The sequence below is a fragment of the Zea mays genome, chromosome 1, assembly GCF_902167145.1.
Source record: "Zea mays cultivar B73 chromosome 1, Zm-B73-REFERENCE-NAM-5.0, whole genome shotgun sequence".
NCBI classification, from domain to species: Eukaryota; Viridiplantae; Streptophyta; class Magnoliopsida; order Poales; family Poaceae; genus Zea; species Zea mays.
The window spans coordinates 295,318,572-295,344,612 of record NC_050096.1 but is presented as its reverse complement, the minus strand read 5'-3'; the positions used below and the strand labels follow the sequence as shown (position 1 = coordinate 295,344,612).

At 47.4% G+C, this 26,041-nt stretch overlaps 1 protein-coding gene and 1 pseudogene across 3 annotated transcripts; one reads left to right on the top strand and one right to left on the bottom strand.

Moving 5' to 3' along the window:
• Positions 1–316: 316 nt before the first annotated feature.
• LOC100381959 (uncharacterized) lies at positions 317–1,955 on the top strand. Its single transcript, NM_001349032.1, has 3 exons — positions 317–650; positions 816–1,157; positions 1,269–1,955. Exons 1-3 carry the CDS (start codon positions 442–444, stop codon positions 1,324–1,326), a joined length of 609 nt encoding a protein of 202 aa, NP_001335961.1. The 5' UTR covers positions 317–441; the 3' UTR covers positions 1,327–1,955.
• An 11,126-nt stretch (positions 1,956–13,081) lies between these two features.
• On the bottom strand, positions 13,082–14,522 carry LOC103644184 (rRNA-processing protein EFG1-like; annotated as a pseudogene). 2 transcript variants are annotated; one of them, NR_144753.1, is made up of 2 exons: positions 14,277–14,513; positions 13,082–13,497 (listed from the first exon to the last, which is right to left on the bottom strand). The product of NR_144753.1 is annotated as an rRNA-processing protein EFG1-like, transcript variant 2 (transcript). The 2 variants fall into 2 exon arrangements; NR_144754.1 differs by having other exon boundaries at positions 13,411–14,522.
• Between the last annotated feature and the right edge of the window lie 11,519 nt (positions 14,523–26,041).

Sequence of the window (26,041 nt, the reverse complement as noted above, 5' to 3'; positions counted from 1 at the left end):
ATCGCAAGGAATCTACTATATTCTACTAGCATCCGACCTGGTCCACCTCCCGGGACCCACCTGTCGGCTGGGCCCCGGCTGCGCACCACCGACCCGGGACCCGGCCGGCCTCCAATCTCCAATCTCCATGTCCATGTGACCCCTCACTCGGAAGGGGCGTTGTGTGAAGACGTGTCGTGGATGGCACGAGCTGCGCTTTGCATTGCATTGAGTTTGCAACTGGGCCGGCTAGACTGGTGCGGTGCACGCAACGCAACTGCTACCAGCTGCAACCGCTTCTATATATATGCCGAGCCTCCAAGGCACGCAACCGAGCAGTGCAAGCCAAGCATTCTCCTCACACACGTACTTCCGCCAGCGCAGCTAGCTATAGCTGTTCGCCTGTTCTCTTCTCGCGCGCCATCATCTCTCGTCTGTGATCAACGTCGGCGCGCGGCCAGCATGGAGATGATCGACGCGGAGCTGCGTCTTGGCCCGCCCGGGAGCAACAACAGCGACGTCGTCGTCACCGTCGTGCCGCCTGCAGCGGCGAGGAAACCGGCGGCGCCGGCGCCGGCGTCGGCGGCGAAACGGCCGTCCTCGTCGGTGGTGAAGAGCGACGACGCGTCCGGGACGGGCGACCATGACGACGACGCCGCACCGGCCTCCAAGTAAGTGACGACTATATATACCTAGCCGCGCGCCAGCACATGCATATGCATGCCCTTTCTCGTTATTAGCAGAGCAGCACGCGACACACCGCGTACACAGCTACTATACCGCGCGCGGAGCGACCAGCTGATGATCGGGCTGGTGCTCGTGAACGAACGCCGCAGGGTGCGGGCGGTGGGGTGGCCGCCGGTGAGAGCGTACCGGAAGAACGCGTTCCACGCGGCGGCGGAGGCGGCGAGGAGGACCAATAATAAGGGCGAGGAGCTGCAGGGAGGAGGCGGCCGCCTGTACGTGAAGGTGAGCATGGACGGGGCGCCCTACCTCCGCAAGGTCGACCTGCGGACCTACGGCGGCTACCGGGAGCTGAGGGACGCGCTGGACGCGCTCTTCGGCTGCTTCTCCTCCTCCTCCGCCTCCTCCTCCTCGGCCGACGGCGGCTGCCAGTTCGCCGTCGCCTACGAGGACAAGGACGGCGACCTCATGCTCGCCGGCGACGTGCCCTGGGAGTAAGTATATATATATATATACCGACATCATGTCCGACAAACAACGACACCGACATGACAAACTGCTTCCACGCACTTTCTGTGGACTTTTTTTCTCTCTCTCTCTCTCAGGATGTTCATCTGCTCCTGCAAGAAGCTGAGGATCATGAGGGGGTCCGAAGCAAGATAACCAACGCAACAACGAGGATGCAAAGGACATGTTGGATGCATGGCATGCATGGAGGTCCAGCTAGCTATGGTCCGTCCAACTCATGCATGGGACAGAGGGAGAGAGAGAGACAGAAAAAAAAAGGGAGGTCTTTATATCTGTCATTCACTGGAATTGGAGGCGCGGCGTAGGGTATATACCTGCACAGGGGTCGGAGGCCCCATGCATGCATGCGCGCGTCGTCGTGTTCTACGGCCAGCCCAGCCGGCTCATACCATACACACCATGGACATGCACATGATCAGATGGAGTGGAGCATGGAGGTGATGGTTCAAGGATCACGGCGGCGTAGTACACGTCACGCCGTGTCTCCCGCCACCAGTCAGGCGGACGTGCTGTGGACGGCTGACTGGACGTGCATGCATGTCAGATCGGAGATTATTCAGCCAAGTAGCATCGGTGAAAAGCTACTATCTAGAATTTTTTTTGTACTGTGCACGCTAGCTCATATGCTGTAGCTTATGCTTGCTAGCCTATCTGTAACTTTGAGCTCCTCTTTTGTAAGTGACCTGGGCCCATGTATATTAGTTCATTCTAGGGGTGCAGCCGCACCCACGTAAAAAAATAAGAAACAATGTGGGATTAGAACCAAATATAATTGCCACCGCTTTATTATATACTTGTACGATAAGAAAAATCACACCCACAAGACAACGTCTCTCCTCGATCGATCTGGTTTTCGCTCTAACTCCACCCCTGGACTGGACTGGACTGGACCTGAGTCGGCACGGCAAGGTTGAGAAAAAAAAATGCATGGAGGAAAAGAGAGACAGAGAGGGGAGAAAATTCAAAATTTGACTTCGAATTTGTGTCGAGATCATCGTCCTTTTGCTTCTGCTGGTATCTCTCGTGATAACAAAAGGCCACAAAGGAAATACCACTACTAGCTAGTATGGCAACTGCGGTTTTGTCTGATAAAGCTGCTGCTTTTTTTTTTCTCGCTGTCCCTTGGCGTCTTTCCATTCTCGTTCTCCAGCCAGCGGGGCAAAGCATGCATGAGAGAAGGAGCCGTACGTAGCGGGAAGACATTGCAATGCGTACGTCGTCTCAGAGATCTGGGTCAAGTCGACAGGTCCTTTCTGGTAGCCGCGATAGCCATCGACGGCCACCGTTTTCCTGCGCCCAGCTACTATAGCTAATCCGGCGGGACAACAGACGTGCATGGAGATTGCCCATTACGATTGCCATGACCATGAGCAGGTACAGGGCAAACCGGTCTTTTGCTGCAACCATCTCTATACCGTAATAGTATAGACATACTGATCAACACGCATGCACCGCCATGTCCCCTTGGTATCTTTTTGCTTCCTTCGTTTGCGCATACTCATGCAATGCAGACGCAGACAACTACTATATAGCTAGTGAGGAAGCAGAGTAGCACTCAATAGCGAAAGCTATCATGGAGCCCAGCCAGATGCGTGCATACCACATGAACGAACGTCTGAGAGTGACGACACGTAGTAGCATATTGGAACAAACGCAGCAGAGGAATCGCTGGTGGAGCGATGACGACGTGCACTACAGGAGAACACCACTGCAGCGCCAGGCGCACAGCGGCAACCATGGCTAGCCGGCCGGGACCTCCAGGGGCCATGTGCCACGCCACGCAACGCCATGCGATACAATACAATTGGGGCGCATGCATGGGGCTGCACGAGGAATTCGGGCAGAGATGAGATGACAAGGAGATGTTGGTTCTGGCACGGTAACATCGCCCCTGCAGGTAAAGAGGAGACCGGAGCACAGTATCGCAACAGTAAAAGCACGCCCCCTCTTAGCTTGCAACAACGAACTGACGGTGAATGCTTCAGCAACGGGACAACGTGCAGTACCAGACCCACACCACCGGCCCGGCCGCACAGTAGATGCATATATGCGAGCGAATCGGACAGCGGGGGGGACAATGCAACATACGTATCACGCGTACAGGTCATGAGATCTCCCGGAGCTGGAGCAGCCAGCAGGCAACCAACCAACCCACACCCTAGCAAATTAAAGGATGGAAGGCACCGGGGATCCATGGAGCTGTCGCTGTTCCAAGCCTACCGAATCACTGGAGATTGGAGTACTGGGAAACCAACCACGGCTACACGGCGAAAATGGAACACGCATTCGGTAGACCGGCAATATCTGGTCCACCGTAAAGTGATATACTGATATCCGTGAACAAATGGATGCAGAGTCGGGTTTTTTTTTTTACATTAGGAGTGAGGGTACAGATCAATCAACTTGCTCAGGCACATCGCACATGCTGTGTTTTTTTTTTCTTCTCTCCGAATTGACCATGCTGGAAAGTCAAACTTTGCTGGGAATCTCAGGTTCGTTCCACGCACCACGATTCACGCGCTTTGGGAATATTCACCATGCCTGTTGAGATACAGAAGCAGCATATTGTGAGACTGCATTTATATATCTACGGAGTATTATATTACAAGAGACAGTTAACCACTAACACTGTTTTTGTCTATGGGAGACAAAACGGTACAGGCCAGGCAAAACCAATACAGATACCATCACCAACTTGCCTCAAAATAGGTCAAGCATAACTAACTTCAAGCCACACAAACATGGTGGCCGGATTTCCCTTCATAATTTTTTTATAGCTACTGTTTGTGCAGATCTCCACTTATGATATACGGACAACATATCAGGTGCAAACTAAGGATGCAGGTGGGAGGAACTTTCTAAAAATATCATGTTTTAAAACAACACTCCCCACCACCCTCTTTACATTGATTTGCACACTTTGCACCGATAGGTTAGTCTGCAACCGATATGTTTCTCCTGTTGATGGTTATGAACTTATGATTTATAATACCCAATGAATAAACTCTGATAGATCGCCCGTTTGATGGCAGCAAAATATAGGTTTCACAGCAGCATCCAAGGTGCCGCAAGAGGATCTATAATTTAAGTGGAAGTAGCCATATCATGACTAATAAACTTGAAACCCATAGTGAAGTTTGAAAAACTAGGATACACAAAAAAAGTACTAGACGTGGTTCATCCTATGTTTTCTAAAATATGACCTCAAAAAAGATGCACAAAAAAGGTCTATGTTGTGAAATGTGGATGCAAAGTTATACCGGCTTCCTTTTCTTTTTATGCCTCCTTTTGCAGCGTGGTTTAATTGCATCAGAATTTGAACTCAGATTACTGTTATTATCCCCAGGTCGATTTGGTACTCTTCTATTTTTAAATGATTCACCGCTTGTGCTGTTTGAAGTATTGCTTGAGCTGGATATCACACGTTTATCTGCATGTCTAGCTCTATTTGGTGCTAATGAGCGTGGTGGTGGCATAAGAACTCGAGCATCTCTCTAACGCTGCAAAACAGAATAGATTAGGGTTTAAATATAAGGATACACAAATAGAAACAGTTTCCCAGAGCTCTAAACTCTAAAGAAAACTGAAACACCCCCTACCTGGTTCTTTTCATCGCTTGACATGCCAGATGCTGCCCTACCTGAAGCACTGGAAGCTGGTTCCCTGCAAAAGGTTGGCACAAGTAACATTAGCACACAAAGTGAAGAAAGAAGCAAGAACATATTAGTGCACCAAGTCAACAAAGAAACAAAAATACATTAGCACAGCAGTAAAAATGCTCTCACAGCACCAGATGGAAGCATATAGACGGTATATCAAAAGGGAGCATTAGATTTAGGAACTCCTATACATAAGTGATAGCATCATAGTATGACAGCATGTTGCAGGATATATCAGACAGAATCTTAAAAGCATCTATAATGTCCAAGAACTGTGTTGTGAACCATACTTAGCACTTTTGTCAGTCCACTCATCATCAGCCTCTTCATTGCTTGAACTTCCAGACATAAAGTCATCATCACTCACATCCAAGGTATCATCATCGCTTGTTAGCTCTGTTAAATGACCAAGAATAAAATTTGGTACTTCACACATTAGATATCCAGTAAGAGGGTACCGTAATTTCGAAGGTCATCAAGAGAAATAGTAACACAAAGAGTCACCTTCTAAATCTTTTTAGTTTGCTGCAGTAGCCATGAGATTCTCCTTGATATGTTTACACCATTTATTCCTCTCTTGAATAATATCTGAGCTATTCCCTCCAGTGAAAAGCGAGACATATTTTTCATTCTTTGGGAAGAACTACACATGAGATGAGATGTATAAGCTTTAGCTCAGGATTCAAGCAGGTACAGATAAACAAGGGTTCATTATACCCTCCAGTCGATTCGATCCAACAAGGAAAAGAAAGTTGTGATGATACTTATATCTCATATCATCATAGGATCATGGGCAGGGCAGGGCAGGGCAGTAATGTAAGAAGCTTACTCTGACATATTCAAGATTTTCTCACAATTTTGACAAATTATTGCTGAAACCATCACCATTTGAACGTTGCTGCTTCTCAAGGCGCCTTATCATCCTCTCAATCTTCCGCCTCTCTTTGTATTTTGAACACCAACACAAATAAAATGGTAAGTACATACGTGCAGAGAAAAGAAACTTGGAATGAGTAGGGAGTGATAACAGACCAAAGAATTTTATCTTTCTATCTCTCAACTGTACTTCGCTGAACAACGAGTTGATTCTGAAGCTCTTGTTGCCTCTTCAGTTCTTCCAGTTTCTTCTCTTGAGCAACCCTAATGTCATCAGGAAGGTCCTAAAAATTAAACATGCAGCAGTAACATATCAACATGGCTAGACGAAAAGGGGACCATGGTTCATTGATGTAATCAGAAGAACATAAAATGGAAGAGGATGTGCTCTGCTTTTATATATGTAGGCTGCTCACATAAAGTGGCCTTGATTTAAATAGCACAAACATGCTAAGCTTATGCCACCTTCCTCTGCCGTAGAAGTGAATTATACAATCAGGTGTCACATATGCCTACTTGACTCTTTCCAATATAAGGTGAAGATTCTGTTAGCCAAAAATTATATGTACTTGATGCATAGAAAGAGGCATGAAATACCCATAACTACACGTTCTAAATCAAGGTGTTGCGGTCTTGGGGATTTGACCTCGGGCAAACGCAGCCCCCGATGTTTCGGAGCTGATTAACAATCAATCTTTCTTTTACTTGACATTTGCTTTCAGGGATCGCTTTATGCTAAAACAAAGCAATGGGAAAGGAGAAGATAAACGCCTCAATTCACTTGAACGTGAATACTTAAGTGAAGAACGAAGCCAGTTGATCACCTTCAGTTTGCACTCAAAAGACAAACTATGTTGGATCATTTCTACAAAGACCAAAGATGAGGCATGAATTCACTTCATTCCTTTTCTATGAAGGGCAAACAAGACATACAAAGCTTCCTTGACGAGGACTCCATTTCATAAGCTAAGCTATACCACTAGATTTTTGTCTAGAAGCGAAGAGTAGATTCGTTCATAAGAAGGGAGCTTCATCCATGAAGACTGATCATTGATAGAAACTAAAGGCGGATAGAGAGTGTTGGGGACTTGTTCTCAAATGCTAAGAGTTAAGAACAAGGCAACATAAAAAGTGTTAAGTGTTAAAGTCCTTCGTCCTTCGAAGCATTATGTCCCTTCGGGAAATAATGAGTTTCGGACGAAGGTCATAAGAGACATACCTTCGTAAACATAACAAGTAATGACGAAGGATTCATATAAAGCATGAAATATAATATAAGCATCATCATAGAATCATTTCTATTTTATTAATATGGAAAAATAGAAATGATTTCAAATTACAGATGTACCTTCGGTCCTGAGAGAAGGTAAAAAGTACAAGCGTGACGCAAAAGCAAATGCCAAGTCAGCGTGAACAGTACGGGAGTACTGTTCATCTATTTATAGACGCGGGACGCAGCCCACGTAAAATTACATTTATGTCCATTACATTTGTCAATGACTTATGGAAATCTGACAAGGCCCACGTAGTCTTTTCATCTTTAAGTCGGTTCCCCTCTCTGCTATCGCGACGAAGCTTCCCTGCGCACAGCTTCGGCTGTGCACCATCCTTCGTGGAGCTTGGTAATCAGCCCGTCCTTCGTCTGGTTCAGGCTTCGTCCTGACCGCACTTCATGTTCGTAATTCTGAGTCCGAAGGTACTTGTTCACATAATCCACTTGGAAAACATTGTCAAATCATGTTTTTGAGGACCTTCGGAGGACGAAGGCCCCCAACAGTAGCCCCTCGCAATATTAATTTGTTAATGATAAATTCAGATTGCGATATGGACGAAGGCCTTGAGCCGAAGGTCCGAAAAAACACCTTCCCTTTGCTAGAATAGCAACTTTCACTGACAAGCAGGGTCTTTCAATTTTCAACGAACTGGGCGTATAAATAAGATCATACCACAAACTCATTTGGTACGCACACTTGCCATCTGCTTCGGCCCACTAAATTTTTAGCTCTTGTGCACTAAGATTTGCTGATCTTTTTGATTTTGAAGCTTCGGCCTTGAAAACAGTTTTTTAGTGTTTCCGAAGATGTCTGAAGGTAAGAAGATCCCTGCTGATACGAAGCCGAGTCTCGACGAGGAGAAGAACTTGGGATTCCTTATAGCGATGGCGGAGACTAATACGGAGAAAATCACCAAGGAGATTCTTGAAGGTTTGTCCGAAGATACTGGTGACAGCAGCCTTCGGTACCCGTCCGAAGCGAAGGCTGAGCCGAGTGCTTGATGCACTGGGCTTCGAATATCCTGACTATGCGCAGCTGAACAAGGATGCTGAGGGCCAGAGAAGAAAAAGAGAGGCCGAAGCTTTAAACAAGGATGAAGAACAACCACCAAAAAAGAAGAAAATTGTCAAGAGAAAAATATCAACTCCAAAGCGAAAACTATCCGAAGGAGAGGGGACCCCCACACCACCTTCTACCAGCGACGTGGAGGAAATTCTAAAGGTAATGACTGAACCCATGCCCACGAAGCTAAGTCCATTAGGGCCTCGACTGACGAAGCTTTTTCAAAAGGTGGCGGAGCCGGAAAAAACGAAGATAACCAAAGCAAAAAGGCAAAGAATTATTGCCGTAACAGAAGTTATTGACAAGACGCTACCGAGAGCATCAATTCAGAAAACAGCAGCTGCTGAAGACACAACAAACGTCGAAGTCGCACCTTCGGAGGTCGCGGCTACCGAAGCCGCTACAGCCGAAGATGTGAACTTAGAGACTACCATTGAAAATATCGACAAAATTTTAGAAGACATGGCTGCAGAAGAAGCTGCCGCTGCTGCTAAAAAAGTCATGGCCGCAGTGCCTGAGAAGGGGAAAGAAATAGCCGAAGTCGCTTCGGACGACGAAGCCTACACATTTCAAAATTTAATTGGGCAAAAACTTTCGGAGGACGAAATAGAAGAGCTAAAAGACTATGCCAAATCTTGCGGATACAGGCCAGGAGCTCTTCTATTCGGAGGTGTGGACGATGAAAAATTAGGCTGCATTCGAGACCAAACCGGAGCTAAGGTCATCGGTACTCTGTCAAAGAGTATCGGTTTTCCGAAGCTAGAGATAGATATCAGCCGCTACCGACGACAGCATATCGTCGGCAGCTTATTTTATTCCAATTTCAAGGTAAACAATCTTTTCTCTGTTCCTTATTGCTTTGGATAATGAAAATGTTACTAACGAAAACTGTTTTTGTGCAGAGCATGCTACTGAGCAAAGCTCTGAAGATGCAGCAGGATTTAGAGGACAAAAAACACGAAGCTATAATTGGAAATTTGGAGAGCAAAATAAAAGAACAATCAGTCATCATTGAAAAGAAAGACTTCGAACTTCAATCAACCGAAGGCTTGCTGGCAGAGACCGAAGCTAAAATATCAGAATTGAATTCGAAGCTTATCGGTCAATCAAAACAGTTTGAACAAGAAAAGCTAGAGCTTAATTCTAAACTTGAAGCCGAAGTCCAAGCCAACTCAAATTTGAAGAAATCATTAACAAGCCTTCAGGATAAATGTTTGAATTTTAGCAACAATTGTATCCAACAACTAAAGAAGATCTTTTACTCAGTTGGAGCCAGCAGCGGGAAATTTACCCCTTCGGATGAAGATTTACCAAAAGCCTTCGATCATATCGAAGCTGAAATTGAAGAACTTGACGAAGTTATAGCTGGGCACGGTGACTTCTGTGCCTGGGTAGCTTCTCGGGGTACTGCTGCAGCATTCCTGAAGGCTGGCTGCGAGCATGGAAAGATCGTCAACAGGCCCAACTTCACCCTGTCTCCATCAATCCTGGACGATATACCTGACCTCGCCCGAAGTATCTCAAATAGATTTATAAAAATGATATGGACAAAAGGCGGGCGGGAGAAGGCTGGAGACGAAGCTCGAAGTCATCTTGAACCAGTAAGAAATCCTACTTTGTACTTACCTTCTCCTTCATACTTGATTTTTACTCTGGATACCTGGATTCATGTAGGATGACGAAGCTGAAGGTGATTAAAGAATATGCCGCCGAAGCGGGAGCCTGAAGAAGATTAGTAGTAGTAGGCTAGAAAATTTGTAACAACTTGTTGTAAATACAATTAAACCGTTCTCAAGGAACTTTGTACATACCTTGTAATATATCCTTACCCTTTTATTAAGACGCTTTGATGTGGACGAAATCAATATTTTGAGCCGAAGGCGAAAAACACCTTCCCTTCTTTTCGTACACAACGAAGCATTAAAGACTGCTTCTTCTTTCTGCGGAAGCTTTGCTTTTTTGTACAAAACATAAAAGACTACTTCTTCTTTCTGCCGAAGCTTTTCTTTCTTTTTTTTTTGTACAGTCCAAAACATAAAAGAATACTTCTCCTTTTTGCCGAAGCAACCACTTAGTAACACAGATGCCATGAATGAATGCTTATGAATGCAAATGCTATGATGTAATGTGATGTGCGAATGAATGTCCAAAACATATAACCGAAGCCACACTCAACCATTATTTCCTTGGAATCAACCACACATCAGCTCTGCATTCCCTTAGGAACGACTTTGGAGCTTCCTCGTCTTTTACTTAGACGGTATAAACTCTGCATTCCCTTAGGAACGTCTTTGGAGTTTCTTCGCCTTTTACTTAGGCGGTATAAGCTCTGCATTCCCTTAGGAACGTCTTTGGAGCTTCTTCGTCTTTTACTTAGACGGTATAAACTCTGCATTCCCTTAGGAACGTCTTTGGAGTTTCTTCGCCTTTTACTTAGGCGGTATAAGCTCTGCATTCCCTTAGGAACGTCTTTGGAGCTTCTTCTCTTTTTTCTTTTTCAGTTCCTGCACTCGATGGTGCGTTCTCAGCTGTTACATTTACATTTTTTGGGGGATTTTGCTCTTATAAGACTAAAAAAGGAAATTACACATGATGGCCCCATTAAAAACCTTTCTCCCCCTTCGGAAAGGAAAAGGGTGCCATGAAAAAGAAAAGAAAAAACATAAAAAATTACATCATGTTATACATAGTATCGCCGAAGCTCATCCGCATTCCAAGACCTTGGAATTTCGTTGCCATCCATGTCCTTTAATCTGTACGATCCAGGCCTTGACGAAGATACTACTAAGAATGGTCCTTCCCATTTCAACTGTAGCTTACCCACTGTATCTGGGTTAGCCACTCTCCGAAGCACCAAGTGTCCCGGCTCAATATTTTTTAACCGGACTTTTCTATCTCGCCATTTAACTGTTTCAGCCTGATATTTATTGATATTCTCCACGGCCTGAAGCCTGATCCCTTCTAAAGCATCGTTTTCCACAAGGCAAGCATCTTCGGGACCTGATTCTGCCGAAGCTACTACTCTTATTGATCCAGCTTTGGCTTCTTCCGGGGTTATTGCTTCGTCTCCGAATAATAACTTGAATGAGGTAAAGCCTGTGAAGAAAATGGGTTTTCCTCGTGGGAAACAACGAAATTATTACATGAAAACTAACAATGTTCTTTGTTTCACAGAAAATAAAACTGAATAGAAAAGACTGCTATCAAAGGTAGGATATGTGTCAATAAATGTGCTTCGACTCTGGCACAGTGCTGTTGACTGTGCGAGCTTCGGATTGTTCTCTGAAGTCCCTTTGGTGTGGGGCATATTGACTCCCTTCTGGCTGTTGACCCTGTTGCAGTGGAGGTGGAGGCGGAGGCTGCTGCCAGGAAGCTTGAGGTTGACTTGCCGAAGCTACAGAAGCTGCAGGGTGGTTGTCTATGTATTGTGGGATGTAAGGTGGATGATACGAAGCAGTATGCATGACCTGCTTCGGCTGAGCTTGTTGAGATGCAGCTTCGGCTATTTCCTTTTGCTTTTGGATTGTAATATGGCACGTCCTGGTGGTATGGCCCTTGCTTTCTCCACAGAACAAGCAAAACAGTTTCCTTGGTTGATCTCCGAATCTTCCGCCGAAGCCCCTGGCGCCTCTGCCTCTTGGAGCTGGTGGCCGGAAGAAAGTTTGTTGTTGCCCCGAAGCCTGTGAGGAGCACTGCGGTCTGTTCTGCTGACTCCCCCTATCATCATTCTGAGTGGAGTTGTGGATGGACCTGACATGCCTCGGATAGGATCTTCCTCCGAAGCCCCTGGTCATTTCAGAAAATCTGAAGGCCTCCTCCCTTCTTTGGCGAAAGTCATTGTCAGCACGAATGTACTCGTCCATCTTTTGGAGCAGCTTCTCCAGGGTCTGAGGAGGCTTCCTAGCAAAGTATTGAGCAGCAGGTCCAGGACGAAGCCCCTTGATGATGGCTTCGATGACAATTTCATTGGGCACCGTTGGTGCCTGCGCTCTCAAACGCAAGAACCTTCTGACATACGCCTGAAGGTATTCTTCATGATCCTGAGTGCACTGGAACAAGGCTTGAGCAGTGACCGGCTTCGTCTGAAATCCTTGAAAGCTGGTCAATAACATATCCTTCAGCTTCTGCCATGAAGTGATCGTTCCTGGCCGAAGGGAGGAATACCAGGTCTGAGCAACACTCCTGACGGCCATAACGAAAGACTTTGCCATTACTGCAGCATTGCCACCATACGAAGACACTGTTGCTTCGTAACTCATCAAAAACTGCTTCGGGTCCGAATGGCCATCGAACATGGGAAGCTGGGGTGGCTTATAGGACGGAGGCCAAGGTGTAGCCTGCAGCTCAGCGGACAGAGGAGAAGCATCGTCGAAAACAAAATTTCCATGATGAAAATTGTCATACCAGTCATCTTCATTGAAAAAGCCCTCCTGATGAAGGTCTTTTTGTTGAGGCCTTCGGTTCTGCTCATCGTGGGTAAGATGACGGACTTCTTCAGAAGCTTCGTCTATCTGCCTCTGCAGCTCAGCTAGCCTGGCCATCTTCTCCTTCTTCCTCTGCACCTGTTGATGTAGCATCTCCATGTCCCTGATCTCTTGGTCTAGTTCATCCTCCTGAATCGTCGGGCTGACAGCCTTCCTCTTCTGGTTTCGGGCCTCCCGGAGAGAGACGGTTTCCTGGTTGGGGTCCAGCGGTTGCAGTGCTGCAGCCCCAGTCGCTGAAGCTTTCTTCGGCGCCATAGCGAGGGTCTATAGCTTCCGAAGGTGTTCAAAAAACTCGAAGTGGAAGTGAGTTCACCGGAGGTGGGCGCCAATGTTGGGGACTTGTTCTCAAATGCTAAGAGTTAAGAACAAGGCAACATAAAAAGTGTTAAGTGTTAAAGTCCTTCGTCCTTCGAAGCATTATGTCCCTTCGGAAAATAATGAGTTTCGGACGAAGGTCATAAGAGACATACCTTCGTAAACATAACAAGTAATGACGAAGGATTCATATAAAGCATGAAATATAATATAAGCATCATCATAGAATCATTTCTATTTTATTAATATGGAAAAATAGAAATGATTTCAAATTACAGATGTACCTTCGGTCCTGAGAGAAGGTAAAAAGTACAAGCGTGACGCAAAAGCAAATGCCAAGTCAGCGTGAACAGTACGGGAGTACTGTTCATCTATTTATAGACGCGGGACGCAGCCCACGTAAAATTACATTTATGTCCATTACATTTGTCAATGACTTATGGAAATCTGACAAGGCCCACGTAGTCTTTTCATCTTTAAGTCGGTTCCCCTCTCTGCTATCGCGACGAAGCTTCCCTGCGCACAGCTTCGGCTGTGCACCATCCTTCGTGGAGCTTGGTAATCAGCCCGTCCTTCGTCTGGTTCAGGCTTCGTCCTGACCGCACTTCATGTTCGTAATTCTGAGTCCGAAGGTACCTGTTCACATAATCCACTTGGAAAACATTGTCAAATCATGTTTTTGAGGACCTTCGGAGGACGAAGGCCCCCAACAGAGAGGACAAATGACCAAACTGTCCTTGCGCGGACGAACAATTGTAATCTAACAAGTTAGGGGTATTTTAGACTTTGTATAAGCAATTACGAAAGCAAGGACCTCTATAAATACCCCCTGACATGTACTATTCATGGGCATGAAATCGATATTCAATCAAACTTGTTATTATGATTTTGATGTTTGAGTGAATATCTTCACCAACACAAGGTCAATTAGGCTTCGTCACTTCTCCTCTGACAAGAACAAATGCCCTTTCACAGCATTTCTGACTAACCGTTTGAGCAACATAGTTAACATTTCAGTCTGATAGTTTTTCAATCAATACTTGATACTTAATAGCACCTAATCACCTATGCAAGCTGCAGTAATCCAGCTACACCATGAATTAGGCTACTGAGCGGAATGCAACAAACAGAGGCCTCAGTTGAAGCATCAATTTGCCCCTAGCCCCCTACAGAAGCAACAAGTAAATAAATATTTGTGGTTGAACAATTCATCATTGTAGAAAGACTTTCGTGCTAAAATTCCTAGCTACGTTCGGGGAAGCTTCCCAATCAACTAGAAAATGGAGAGGTTCCTAGAGAAACACCCAGCGCTCCACAAGCAACAGCCAAAGCCCATCCACTGGGTAGGAACAACGCTAAACTAGAGGTTCCGAGCTCAGTCGAGAAGACCCCAGCCCCCAGGTGTCGGTAAGTACCTTGTGGAGAAAGCGCTCAGTGGAACGGATCTGGTTTTTAAGTGAGGTGTTCTTGGCGGCGGCGGTCCACTTCCGCTTGCGGTCGGCAACTACGGCGGAGGACGAGGACTTGGGCCGGCGGACGGCGGCGTCGCGGCGCGGGTAGCCGCCGTGCACCATCGCCGGAACCCTAGGTGGAGATGGAGACTGCCAGGACCAGGAGCGTTTGGCTCACGTACGCAAGGTGGGACTTGGAATGGGCCGAGTGGGTCGTGCGGTTTAGCCCCAAAATGCAATTGACATTCGCCAATGCCCACGTCACAAATGTTGGGCCTTCATACATATTTAGGGTCTGTTTGGTTCGTGGCTAAAGGGGTGTTTATTTTAAGGACTAATTTTTAGTCCCTTCATTTTTATTCCATTTTAGTTTCTAAATTACTAAATATGAAAACTAAAATATAGTTTTAGTTTCTGTATTTGATAATTTAGGTACTAAAATGGTATAAAATAGAGGGACTAAAAATTAGTCCCTCGAAACCAAACAACACATAAATGTGCCACACTTTGCCTAAGATTAGTCGTTCGAATTGAATAACTAGCCTTAGGCAGAAAAATTAGGTGAAGTGTGGCAAATTAGACAGTGAACCAAATATGCCTTTAATGTACCACACCCAAGCAGCACAATGGAGACTGTTTCCTGTGTTTGGATATCTCCTCGAAACTTTAGAGTTCTAAAATTACTTTAAAACTAAAGCTCTAAATAAATAGTTTAAATTAGCTTTGAACTTAAAATCATTTAATATTAGAACTTTAAATTATAAAATAATTAAAACACTCTAAAGCTTTTAGAGCTCTAAAGTTTAGATAAATAGATCCAAACCGTTCTTTTAGCAAATATCCCATACTCTAATTGATAATAATAAGATAGAGAAGTAAATATAAAAATTTAAATATTTAGATTCTAGAAAATATCAATTGAAACTCTATTATTTGAAGACTTCTTAACATAAAAAGGCAACGACCTACGGTAAAAATTTCTTTAACTTTTTTATCTAACTAGTATTAAATATGTGAAACCTACATATTAGTTTGAAAAAAAAAAGTTCGAGTCTCGTCATGAACTGGCTCGAGCTCAGGGCGGCCGGGCACAGCTCGGAGCGGCTGGTGAGCCAGGTTTTCGGGATTATTGGTGCAACGAACTGAGCCGAACCGACATGTGGAGGTGGGCTCTTAGCCTCATGTGGGCTGAAATATCAAGCGTGGGCTAGTGTGCATGGGAAAGACTTGTAGTATAAATGGGCCGATGCCGACGCAAAGGAAGAATTTTTCGCCTTTGGTTCTGTAATGGTAGACCATTCTCTGGATGTCTTGATCTTCTTGGTGTTTATATGTATTTTTAATATTGGATGTTCTATTATCTTGTCATTGTTTTTTATAGAATGAAATAAGTTCATTTGTTATTACCTTTTTTTTTATAAAATAATGTTTTATTCTAGTACTGGAAATAAAGTAATTCCACAAAAAATAAGAAATACACTCATGAGTTATGATACGTCATCTCAAATTAAAGTATTAGTATGGGAAATAGAGTGATTTTAACAATTTAAAATTCGTAGAGGATTTTAACATATAATGCTCTGTTTAGATGTTGATATTAAGAGCTATAGAATTAAATTGGATTTAATACTAAATCCTAGTGGTAATTGAAATGACTCGATCCAATACTAATGTTTGGATGGCACGTGAAACTGGTATTGATAAAGTAATTCGTTTCCCCCACATTGTTTGGATTACTTACCTAGGAATTGAGAGGCAAGGAGAAATTTTACCCAAATCTAGGGGCCAGTGCTCGGTATTGGAAGCAAGGGGGGCACGTATGGTCTAAATAGCTTGTGGAATTGAAGCAATTTCCGCTTTTAAATTCCAATGCTAACCAAACACCAATATTTGCTGAGACAAATACCAATTTCGAGTTATACGCTCCAAAGATCCAAACAGGGTGTAAGGGATTTAACCCCCCTCCATCACTCTCAATCCCCTTGGTAGGATAGAGTAAAACAAACAGCTATAGCGGGGGTGCAATCTCTTTGGTAGATAAAATCTCACCTTGTAATTTGGTAGATAAAATCTCACCCTCAACGTTAAGTGCATGCACGTTAGCACGTATACACATATATAGTGCTGGAAATTGGGCCGGGTCGGGTCAGCCCGGTCCAAGCCCATTGAGCTTCGTGCCAAACGGGTTTAGGCTAGCAAAGCCCAAAAGATTTTTGGGTCGTGCCGTGCCGGCCCGAAGTGTAAAAACAGTGGTCCAGCTGAAAGGGAAATGTGCCCTTGGACCATTTCTAAGTATTTTGGTGATTTAGTGACCAACACAAGTGTCTAAGTGTAAAATGGTGGACAAAGTACAAATCAAGGATAAAGGTATGTTTCTCAGACTTAGTACATTGTTTTAGAGACTAATGTATTGTGTCTAAGTGCTGGAAACAGGAAAAATCCAATTGAAAATGTCTTGGCTCGAGCAGCCAAAGTATGCTCAGTCTGGGAGCACCGGACTGTCCGGTGGTGCACCGGACAGTGTCCGGTGCGCCAGGCTGGCTCGAGCAAAGTGGCTGCTCTCGGGACTTCGACGGCGGTGTACGGCTATAATTCATCGGACTGTCCGGTGGTGCACCGGACTGTCCGGTGGGCCGTTCACAGGCGAACTCGTCGCTCTCGGGAACTCATCGGCGACGTACGACTATAATTCACCGGACTGTCCGGTGTGCACCGGACTGTCCGGTGTGCACCGGACTGTCCGGTGTGCACCGGACTGTCCGGTGAGCCAACGGTCGGCCGGACCAACGGTCGGCCGCGCGATCTGCGCGGGACACGTGGCCGAGCCAACGGCTAGTAGGAGGCACCGGACTGTCCGATGCGCCAACGGCTCTCAGGCTGCCAACGGTCGACTGTGCCATTTTTGGAAGGTGAAAGGGAAATGTGCCCTTAGGCCATTTCTAAGTATTTTGGTGATTTAGTGTCCAACACAAGTGCCTAAGTGTAAAGAGGTGGACAAAGTACAAATCAAGGATAAAGGTATGTTTCTCAGACTTAGTACATTGTTTTATGGACTAATGTATTGTGTCTAAGTGCTGGAAACAGGAAAAATCCAATTGTAAATATCTTGGCTCGAGCAGCCAAGACTCTGCTGAGTCTGGGAGCACCGGACTGTCCGGTGGTGCACCGGACAGTGTCCGGTGCGCCAGGCTGGCTCGAGCGAAGTGGCCGCTCTCGGGAATTCACCGGCGACGTACGACTATAATTCACCGGACTGTCCGGTGTGCACCGGACTGTCCGGTGAGCCAACGGTCGGCCGGGCCAACGGTCGGCCGCGCAATCTGCGCGGGACACGTGGCCGAGCCAACGGCTAGAAGATGGCACCGGACTGTCCAGTGTGCACCGGACATGTCCGGTGCGCCAACGGCTCTCAGGCTGCCAACGGTCGACTTCGCTATTTAAGGAAGGAAATCGGGCACCGGACAGTGTCCGGTGTGCACCGGACTGTCCGGTGCGCCAGTCGACAGAAGGCAAGATCAGCCTTCTAAGATTGCTCCCAACGGCTCCTAGCTGCCTTGGGGCTATAAAAGGGACCCCTAGGCGCATGGAGGAGTATACCAAGCATCTCCTAATCATTTCTAAGCACCAAGACATCGATTTCGCGCATTCGTTTCATTGTGATAGCATATAGAGCTCTAGTGGAGTTGTGAACTCATTGAGTTGTGTTGCGAGCTCTTGTTGCGACTTGTGTGCATGTTGACACTTTGATTCTTGTGTCTTGTGTGTGTTGCTAATCCCTCCCTTGCTCCGTGTTCTTTGTGAATTTCAAGTGTAAGGGCGAGAGGCTCCAAGTTGTGGAGATTCCTCGCAAACAGGATTGAGATAAAGCAAGCAAAACACTGTGGTATTCAAGTGGGTCTTTGGACCGCTTGAGAGGGGTTGATTGCAACCCTCGTCCGTTGGGACGCCACAACGTGGAGTAGGCAAGCGTTGGTCTTGGCCGAACCACGGGATAACCACCGTGCCATCTCTGTGATTGATCTTTGTTGGTTATTGTGTTTTGTTGAGGATTCCTCTTTAGCCACTTGGCAATTATTGTGCTAACAATTAACCAAGTTCTGTGGCTTTAAGTTTTTGAAGTGTTACAGGATCACCTATTCACCCCCCCCTCTAGGTGCTCTCAATTGGTATCAAAGCCATTCTCTTCAAGAAAGGGACTAACCGCCCGAAGAGATGGATCCTAAGGACAAGGGGATGGTGATCAACGACAAGGAGAAGGAGTCCTTCGTCAACGAGCCCAATGATGACAGGCCCACCGACTCAGGCTCGGGCCACAAAAGAAAAGACGGGAGGAAGAAGAAGACAAGGCGCATCAAGGAAATTGTCTACTACGACAGCGACGAATCTTCCTCCTCCCAAAAGGACAACGACGACTACGACAGACGAAAGACGGTTAACTCAAACTTTTCTTTCGATTATTCGCGCATTCCGCATAGCTCAAATGCTCAATTGCTCCCCATTCCACTTGGCAAGCCCCCTCACTTTGATGGAGAGGACTACGGATTTTGGAGCCACAAAATGCGTACTCACCTGTTTTCTCTCCATCCAAGCATTTGGGAGATTGTGGAAAGTGGAATGAAATTTGATAGCTCGGATAGCCCTGTGTTTATTAATGAACAGATTCATAAAAATGCACAAGCTACTACTGTGTTGCTAGCCTCTTTGTGCAGGGACGAGTATCACAAGGTGAGCGGCTTGGACAATGCCAAGCAGATCTGGGACACCCTCAAGATCTCTCATGAGGGGAACGACGTCACCTTGCTCACCAAAATGGAGTTGGTGGAGGGCGAGCTTGGAAGGTTCGCGATAATAAGGGGCGAGGAGCCAACTCAAACATACAACCGGCTCAAGACCCTTATCAACAAAATAAGGAGCTACGGAAGCACGCGATGGACGGACCACGACGTCGTCCGACTGATGCTAAGGTCCTTTACCGTTCTTGATCCTCATTTGGTGAATAATATTCGTGAGAATCCCAGGTACACCAAAATGTCGCCCGAAGAAGTCCTCAGAAAACTCGTTAGCGGGCGAATGATGATCAAGGAGGCGAGGTGTCACACCCGGTTTTAGAAGGTAAACCGAATGCGAACCATGTACGTGCCAGGATCAGTTATTCACGTACACAGCAGTTACATAACATGGACATCATCACACAGTGCTCAAAATAGTATTAAAAGGAAAATAATAGTCGATTACATCATACGTCTGAGACGTCCATATAGTCCTTACAATAAATCAAAGTGCGGAAAAGAAACGTAGATAACCGCGGCCTTCACAGGCAGCCGACTGGGGGTTGCCGCTAACCCACGCCTAGAACTCGTCGTAGTCTTGGAACTCCTGGAAGTCTCCTTCCACAGCTTCATCTTCGCCTGAGCAGTGGTTGCAATGCTGACAACCTGGGGATGGGGGGGGGGTTTGGTGTGTAGAGCAAGGGTGAGTACACATCAACATACTCAGCAAGTATCCTGTTTGGCTGTAGTGGACTAGCTTTATGTGGGGATAAGTCAAGCAGTTGCTTTTAGTTGGTCAGTTTATTATTTACTAGTAGAAAGCCAGGTTTTAGCATTAACCCAAGTTATTAACCCAAAGTACCCTTTCCAAACGGAAAGAATACCACTTACCATTACCATAAGCATAATCATAACCATCCTCATTGTCATCTGTAAACCAAAATGTCTCTGATCAAGTACCACTAATCATTGGAGCTCCCTTGGCCGCTCATAACCGCGAGCACGGCTGATATATCAGTTTTCAAACACTCTGCAGAGGTTGTGTACTTTACCCACAAGCTGTGATTCCCATTCTGCCCGGAGATCATGACTCTCCATTGATCACTACCAAGGTGACCCAGCAGGGCATCACTACGTAGCCTTTACAAAGATTCCCCGGGGCTGTAGCCGCCCGTTAGGTTTCCTAAATGTATCGCACTCCTCCCCAAGGGACAAATCAACCTTGGCAGAGCGAGCCGCATACACCGAGCCCCATTGACGGCACAACGGCTAAGCGAACTACACCCCAGATCCTCTAATTATTCAGCTAAGGGCGTCCCATTCCACCCTCATGGTTGCACTGTTTTCCCGGGCGGTCATCCATAGAACAGGTCCTTACGGAGAGGCACTCGAGAAACCGCTCGAGCCCCCTTGAAGACCACAAGTACAACATCATAATAAGAGAAGGGAAAACAGCGTATCATAGATAATCTCATCATGTTCATTGATTAGAGTTGAGCAATAGCATAAAGCTAAACAGTAATAATCCGACCCAAATAGGTAAACAAGGACATGGATAACAAAAGCTAGTCAATCCTTAGGTATAAATGTGTAATGCGGGAGGTGAATTAAATAATGAATAGGACAGAGATAGGTCAAAGGACACTTGCCTCCACCAACCGACTGCTGCTCAGGGGCTTCTCCTGCGAGTTCCTCGGGCTCTTCAACCGGATCGTTCTCTATGCGATTGCAAACATACATACATCCACATATTTAATACAAAAGACCAGTACACCATACAATAGAAAGCAATAAGTAAACAGACGTTCCACGCGGGCTCGTGAGTACGGTTAAGAGAGAAAGAGGAAAAGACAGTCGAGAAACGATCACGTTACATGATTATAAATTAACCACTCGCTTAATGGAAGGAAATTTAATGTAGACACTATGTTTAGCGTAAAGTAAAGTCATGTTTCATGTCTAATTATTATCAGCAGGTGGAGATAAATAAAAAGGTGGTCGCGCGGCGAGACGCGCGACAAAGCTCCCTAAAACAAATTAAGAAGTTAACGACTCGTCGCGCGACCGAGCACGCAACGAGGCACTTCGCCTTAGTTATGAGGAGACGTTAAACGTCGCGCGACGAAGCGCACGACGGCATACGTCGACTAAACTGAGTCCAAAGTGGAACGTCGCGTGAATGCACACGCGGCGTTACACCTTAAACAACCTGAAACAAAAATGGATCGTCGCGCGACGAAGCGCACGACGCAACACACAGATAGAATCTGAAATTAGACAAATCCGTCGCGCGGCGAAGCGCGCGACGCAACACGTTAACTAACGAATAATCACCGCGAGCGCGGGCGAACGGGGACACGGTCGGGCGAGGCCGGGACGGGAACGGGCGGCCGAACGGGGGGGGGCGGTTGAACCGGCCAAGAGCGGCCGAGTCGGCCAGGGCCGCGCCGGGGGCCGCGCCGGGGACGCGAACCGGCGAGCAGGGGCGGGCGGGATCGCCGCGCGGGCGGGCAGGGGGCGGGGAGCGCCGCCGCGGGGCCGGGGGACGGGCGGGGAACGCCGCCGCGGCCGGGCAGGGGCGGGGGGCGCCGCGCCGCCGGCGAGCAGGGGCGGGCGAGCGCCGCCGGGGGCCGGGGAGCGGCGGGCGAGGTCGCCGGGGTCGAGGAAGGGGAGGGGGAGTGCCGCCGCGGGCCGGGGAAGGGGCGGGGAGGGCCGCCACGGCCGGGGGGAGGGGCGGGGGACGCCGCCGCGGCCGGGCAAGGGCGGGGGGCGCCGCGCCGCCGGCGAGCAGGGGCGGGCAGGGGGCGCGCGCGAGCAGGGGAAGAAGGGGGCGCGCGTGGGGAGAAGAAGGGGAGGGAGAGGGAGAGAGAGAAGAGAAGGGGAGGGGAGGGGAGCTCACCTCGGGGTCCAAATTCCGATGATCGCCGTCTCCAAACCCTAGGGCACCACAGGGAGAGAGAGGTGGGAGAGGGAGAGGGAAGTTGTTGCGCGGGAGATCCAAATGAGAGAGAGAGAGGGGGGGGAGGGGCGCATGGGGGGGTTTGGGCGCCAGGGGCGCGCAGGCCGGGGCGGGCCGGGCCGGCTGGGCTGGGCTGGACTAGGCTGGGCTGGGCCGAACCACTTCGCGGATCAAAAACCCACGACGAGCGCGGACCACTAAATGGAATTAAATCGCGAACCGAAATCCGGAACGGAACAAGACGAACACTCATCATCAGACAAAGAAATGCGCTTCGGCATGATGCAACACCCATGACACTTAGGTTTTGGTTTATACATGACACGGACACCTGCCGCTATACTGGTTTGAAATTGGGAAGAAGGAGCAAACGGGGAAAGAGAAAAGAGAGTAACGCCCGAATTTGGTGAGAGAAAAGAAGAAAAAAATTCTACCCCCAAATTCAGGGCGTGACAAACCTATCCCCCTTAAAAGAATCTCGCCCTCGAGATTCAGGGTTGGCTAGCAAAGCTCAGGGTATTTATCCATCAGATCATCTTCATGCTCCCAGGTTGCTTCTTCCTCAGAGTGGTGATCCCATCTGACTTTGCACATTCTGGTGGTCTTCCTTCGGGTGACTCTGTCTGCAACCTCAAGGATTTGCACTGGCTTCTCAATGTAGGTCAAGTCCTCCTGGACTTCAAGACCTTCCACTGGCAACTGCTCTTCTGGCACACGCAAGCACTTCTTCAACTGAGACACATGAAAGACATCATGCACATCAGACAAATTCTCGGGCAAACTGAGCTGATAGGCCACTTCTCCACGTCTTGCAAGAATCTGATACGGACCAATGTAGCGGGGTGCTAGCTTGCCTTTCACTCCAAATCTTCTGACTCCTCTGATCGGTGACACTTTCAAATAGACAAAGTCTCCGACTTCGAAACTTAGCTCTCTTCTTCTTGTGTCTGCATAGCTTCGCTGCCTCGATTGCGCTATCTTCAGATTCTCTCGGACCATCTTGATGTTCTCTTCGGCTTCAAGCAAAATGTCTGGCCCAAACACTTGCTTTTCTCCGGGCTGATCCCATTGCAACGGAGTTCTACAACTCCTCCCATAGAGTGCCTGAAATGGTGACATCTTCAAACTGGCCTGGTAACTGTTGTTATAGGAAAACTCTGCATAAGGCAATCTCTTATCCCATCCGGACTGATCTTGCAACGCACAGGCTCTCAACATGTCTTCAAGAATTTGATTGGTCCTTTCGGTCTGGCCATCTGTCTGCGGATGATAAGCTGAACTGAAATTCAGATGTGTGCCCAAAGCTTCATGCAACTGCTGCCAGAAATGAGAGGTGAATTGCGTTCCTCTATCTGACACTATCTTCTTTGGCACACCATGAAGACAAACGATCCGAGACATATACAACTCTGCCAGTGCGGCACTGCTATAGTTGGTCTTGACAGGTATGAAGTGGGCTGACTTGGTCAAGCGGTCCACCACTACCCAAATGGAATCGTAGCCGACTTGAGTGCGAGGCAATCCGACTATGAAATCCATACCAATTTCATCCCATTTCCACTGAGGGATCTGCAACGGTTGCAACAATCCAGCAGGTCTCTGGTGTTCTGCCTTAATTCTTCGACAACTATCGCACATAGCCACATGCTCTGCGATTTCCCTCTTCATTCCGTACCACCAGAATTTCTTCTTCAGATCCTGATACATCTTCTCACTGCCAGGGTGAATCGAATAAGCTGTCTCATGAGCTTCCGTGAGAATCAACTACCGAATGGACTGGACATTGGGAACACACAAGCGGTCTTTGAACCATATCACTCCTTCTGCATCTTCTCGAAAATCTTTACCTCTGCCATCTAGAATCAGTCGCCGGATCTCACTGATCTTCTCATCATTCTTCTGCGCTTCTTTGATTTCGCGTTCTAAGGTAGGTTCCAACTCAACTGTAACTCCTCGCGAACTGTTCAGAAATCCGAGACTCAACCTGTCGAACGCCTTGGCCAACTCATAAGGCATCGGTCGAGCGACCATCAGATTGACTTGACTCTTCCTGCTCAAAGCATCTGCCACTATGTTCGCTTTGCCTGGATGGTAATGAATCTCCAACTCATAGTCTTTGATCAACTCTAACCATCTTCGTTGCCTCATGTTCAACTCTGACTGAGTGAATATGTACTTCAGACTCTTGTGGTCTGTGTAAACATCGCATTTTTGTCCATACAAATAGTGCCTCCATGTCTTCAGTGCATGAACCACTGCTGCCAACTCTAGGTCATGGATTGGGTAGTTCTGCTCATGAACCTTCAGCTGTCGGGACGAGTAAGCCACAACTCTTCCCTCTTGCATCAACACACATCCCAAACCTGTGTAACAAGCGTCATAATACACCGAAAAGGGCTTGTGCACATCAGGCAAGACTAGGACAGGCGCTGTAGTCAACTTCTCTTTCAGCGCTTCGAAGGCCTCTTGGCATTTCTTGGTCCACTTGAACTCAACTTTGTTGCCTAGCAACGCTGTCATAGGTTTCGCAATCTTCGAAAACCCTTCAATGAATCGCCGATAATATCCGGCCATTCCAATGAAACTCTTGATTCCTCGAGCATCTGTTGGCGCTTTCCAGTTCAGAATGTCTGCCACTTTCTTTGGATCCACAGCCAATCCTTCTTCACTGTCATCAGACCTGCAGGCACATGGTACTGACGAAAGCTACCTCTGAACTCTTCCCAGGTGATGGCGTCGGGGTTGGCATGGGTGGCGAGATAAGACTCCCACCATGATTGGGCTGCTCCTCTCAACAGACGGGGACCATACAAGACTTTCTCCCTGTCATCACACTGAGCGGTATGCAACTCCCGCTCCACAGTGCGCAGCCAATCTTCAGCATCCATGGGGTCAGAAGAGTGAGCAAACGTTGGGGGATGACCTCTCATGAATTCAGCACGCTTATCTCTAGGCATCTGAGGCATCTGAGGCTGGGGTGGTGCCTGCTGCTATTGCTGCTGCTGCTGCTGAATGGCGGCCAAGGTCTGGCCGATGGCTTGAACTGCCTGAGTCTGCATCAGAAACATCTGCTCGATCGACATCGGGGGCGGGGGCGGCAGGTGCTGCTGCTGGGGCACCTCATCCTGCGGAGCGGCTCGCTCCTGCTGAGCACGCCTTCCTCCTCTGCGCCTGTTCTCTGACATCTACATAATGCAACCACACATCAGAACTGATCTAGCAAATCTTGCAGCATAAGAAAAGAGTATAGAATTCTTCAACAGCACTGAACAGATGAGCATCTTCACTGATCTCCAACACAGGCCACACAGCTTCTCGAATAAAAAGGAAAGTGGAATAAAAGGTTTCCCAACTATATAACTAACTCCATTAACATATAACAGGTAAACCATAATGCAGGGGATACCCACACTCTGGTGACAATCATTACAAAGATCCAAACCAAACATAGTTCATCATGACAAACATAAATGCACAGGATATAGCAAACTACCCTGTCTAACCAAGACTAACTAAGACCGAGATTAACGCTAAGACTGTAACTTCTACGTATATATATTTTGTATTAATTACAAGATCCAACTCTAGCGATCTATGGTTCTAGATTTATCTTGGTCTTGCAGTTGGGATTGCCATAAGACTGGCGTCCACGCCGAGGTGAGCGGTACGGGTGCTGAGACCCAACGGGGGCGGGGGAACCATCATCCAAGTGACGACGTTCCGCACGCTCAGCCCGCAGCAGGGCGATCTCAGCACGAGCCCTACTCAGCTCGTCTAGTGCATGGTCCAGCTCCGTGTTTAGCACGGCGGCTAGGTTGACTGTGCGGCTCAACCTAGGATTGTCCTCACCAGCAGGTGAAACAATCACGCCTCCTGTGCTGCCAGATGGACGGCGGGGGTAATACTTCAGGTCGAGACCGTCGGCTACCCCACCGAAAACCGAGCAGTAGTGCGAAAGCGCACGCCGTGCAACATCCTGCATGGCTGCCTCAGCTGAGTCC